General features: G+C 44.9%; 1 protein-coding gene across 1 annotated transcript in view; it reads right to left on the bottom strand.

Annotated features, from left to right (window-relative positions):
• The window catches only part of nlgn2b (neuroligin 2b), a 73,731-nt gene that overhangs the window by 3,860 nt on the left and 66,884 nt on the right, over nucleotides 1-2,987 (bottom strand). The window contains exons 5-6 of the mRNA XM_037687474.1: nucleotides 1,219-1,484; nucleotides 938-1,091 (exon numbers count right to left, since the gene is read on the bottom strand). Coding sequence (XP_037543402.1) covers nucleotides 938-1,091; nucleotides 1,219-1,484 — 420 coding nt within the window. The remainder of the gene's footprint in view (nucleotides 1-937; nucleotides 1,092-1,218; nucleotides 1,485-2,987) is intronic.

Consider the following 2,987-nt stretch of genomic DNA (forward strand, 5'->3'; position numbering starts at 1 on the left):
TGTGTGTGTGTGTGTGTGTGTGTGTGTGTGTGTGTGTGTGTGTGCGTGTGTGTAGGGCAGCATGGTGGCGCAACTGGTAGAGCTGCTGCCTCTCAGCGAGAAGGTCCTTGGTTCAAACCCCGGTCCAGGGGCCTTTCTGGGTGGAGTTTGCATGTTCTCTCCGTGCATGCGTGGGTTTTCTCCGGGTGCTCCGGTTTCCTCCCACAGACCAAAAACATGCATGTTAGGCTGATTGGTAACTCTAAAAAATTGTCCCTAGGTGTGCATGAGAAAGTGAATGGTTGTTTGTCTCGTTTGTCTCTATGTGTCCCTGTGATGGACTTGCGACCTGTCCAGGGTGTACCCCGCCCCTCGCACAGTGATTGCTGGACATGGGCACCGGCGATCCCCGTGACCCAAAATGGAATAAACGGGTAAAGATAATGGATGGATGGATATATGTGTGTGTCTGTGTGTATATGTATGTATTGTATATATATATATACCTCTATATATATATATATGTGTGTGTGTGTATGTATAGTGCTGGCCATCTTGGATTTTGATGTGGCATCCCAATTTTCAATGACATTTCTTCCCCTAGATTTAGACCCACACCTGAATGGAAGTTGGCACGTTGCTTATTTTTCAAGTTATACAGCTCACAAGGTTAACATATATACATTTATGGTGGCAGCCTTCTTGCATTTTGACGTGGCAACCCAATGTCAGGAATTTTTCTTACACCTAGATGTAGGCACACACTAAAATGGAAGTCGATACCTTAATTAATTTTCAAGTTCTCATGCTCAAAACATGCCCGGACAGACAAACGGATGGACAGAGACAACTTTTGGAATCACTCTGAGACAGTGAACAAAAAACATGTCAAGCTACAGATACTATCAAATCTTGAAGTAATTAATAATTTAAAGATAAGAAAAGGGTAGGATCTGACCATCAGGGTATCCATAGAGGTTATCCACAAAGTTAGAGATAGTGTAGTCAAATGAGGCAGCTGATATTCCATCTTCTCCTTCACTGTCATCCACAAACTTCAGACCTTCCCCTTGGTTGACACCTAGCAGTATGTCGTAGTTGAGGAACTCACCCTAAGAACAGAGGACAGAATGACCTGAAGACTAGGCTATATTCTCAGGTTCCAGTGGTGTAAAAACAAACTCCGGGACAGTTTCACAAAACATTTCACTGAATTGTGTTCATCAAAGGCCTCAATACCTGCTGCATGAGGATCTCTGGGTCATCTGGCACCACGTCGCCATCTACCACTGGCCCAAAGGCAACGTGGTAGCGTGCAGGCTGGATGTCTTGATCCACCAACTCCCGAAAACTCTTCCTCCGTAGGCAGTCCACCAACTCAGCCATGTTGTCCAGAGTGCAGCCCACCTTCTTCGCCAGGATCTCGGTGTACAACGGAGGTTGGTAGTTGACTGACCAGCTGGAGATGGCTGAGCCACTTTGAGCAATGGCCCTCTGGAATAAGCCTACACAAAGAATGGCCACAGTTTAGTTTTTTCCGTCTTTTTTCACATTATTATTATTGTTTTGTTTGCAGCTAAAGGTCTTTTGGGGCTTTACAGTGCCTTAAATAATGCACATCTCAGAGGAGGCACAATTGAAGAGTATAAGTACAAAGCAAAATGAAGTAGGTGCCTTGCTGCTTTTAACGGCTGGAGGAAATCATTACGAACATTAGTGTGAGGAAAATGGAGTGTTTTCCATTATGTATAGCGTGAGACAGCAGCAGGAAAAACAGCGACAACTCTGCACACAGCGGTGGGCTCCGAGGATAAAGCGAGAAAGACAGAAAGCGAAAGAAATCTGTTTGCACTGTTGCACCGCTGCTCTGTTACGTAAAAAAAGGCTTGCTGTCCCTCTGTTTTATCTGAAGATTCTGTCATTAATAATTAAGCCCCCCTTCTCACCTCCTCCTCCATATTCTGCATGGGCCCCACCCCCGCTCCTCTCCCTGTGAAATCAATTAAGAAGCTTCTCAGCTGCAGCTCCATCATCTTATCTCTCCTCTGCAAACACTCCCAAAACTGTTCACCCTCCAACTTTTTCTTTACTTTTCTGGCATTACCGCCAACGTCATTTCATTTTTGACACGTGAGTTATAAAAACTTGATCTATGAACCGTGACATCGATCTCGACCCAAATAGTCTAACTTTAACTTTCCCTTTCCCATCCTCACTAAGTTGTTTCTATGACTATGTCTCAATCTGTGGACCTTTCCTGAACTGTTGTATACTACTGTATATGATGTTTCAAGCATCAGTTTCAGCCTTGCTGTGGAGGAAAACACCCCATCATCAGCATAAGAGGAGTCAAGGGGTTTTCTGTGCAGAACCTCATCTTGTCTATTCATTTTGCTTCCACAGACATGATCATGATGAGAGCAAGAGCTTCTTGCTGCGCACCAACCAGTATTTATTGGTTTGTATGGAAAGCGTGAATTAACTGATGCACACATAGAAAGTTAGGAGCACTGCTGTGTCATGTGGGCCCAATGGGGTCATCACAGACATGAGGCCAACATGGCCAGTCTTTCTTTGACCCCAGGATATCCCTTTAACTTTGTTACAGTTTATGGGATAATTAATTACCTTAACTGCTTAAACTAGGGGGAGTGGTGGCGCAGGGGTTAGAGAAAGAGCCTGTGAACAGAAGGTCACTGGCTCGGTTCCCTGGACCGACAACCTCAAAACTCAGGTGGAAAAGATGAAGCACCCACACCTGCCTCCACACTCATCTGCACCACCCTGGACCCTTGAGCAAGGCCCTAAACCTCCACTATCTGCTCCCCCAGGTGCCCTAAGGAATACAAGGGTGTAGTAAAGTTACTGTAAGAAATACTGACAAAATAAAAAGAGGCTTTGTCTGAAAAAAAAAAAAAATCATGTTTTTTGACTGGATCAGGGCATAATTTGTAAACCGATTGATGCCGGAACAATGGGCAGGCCGTGTGTGTGTGTGTGTGTGTGGG

Source organism: Nematolebias whitei, chromosome 14, assembly GCF_014905685.2.
Source record: "Nematolebias whitei isolate Nwh7 chromosome 14, NemWhi1, whole genome shotgun sequence".
Classification (NCBI taxonomy): Eukaryota; Metazoa; Chordata; class Actinopteri; order Cyprinodontiformes; family Rivulidae; genus Nematolebias; species Nematolebias whitei.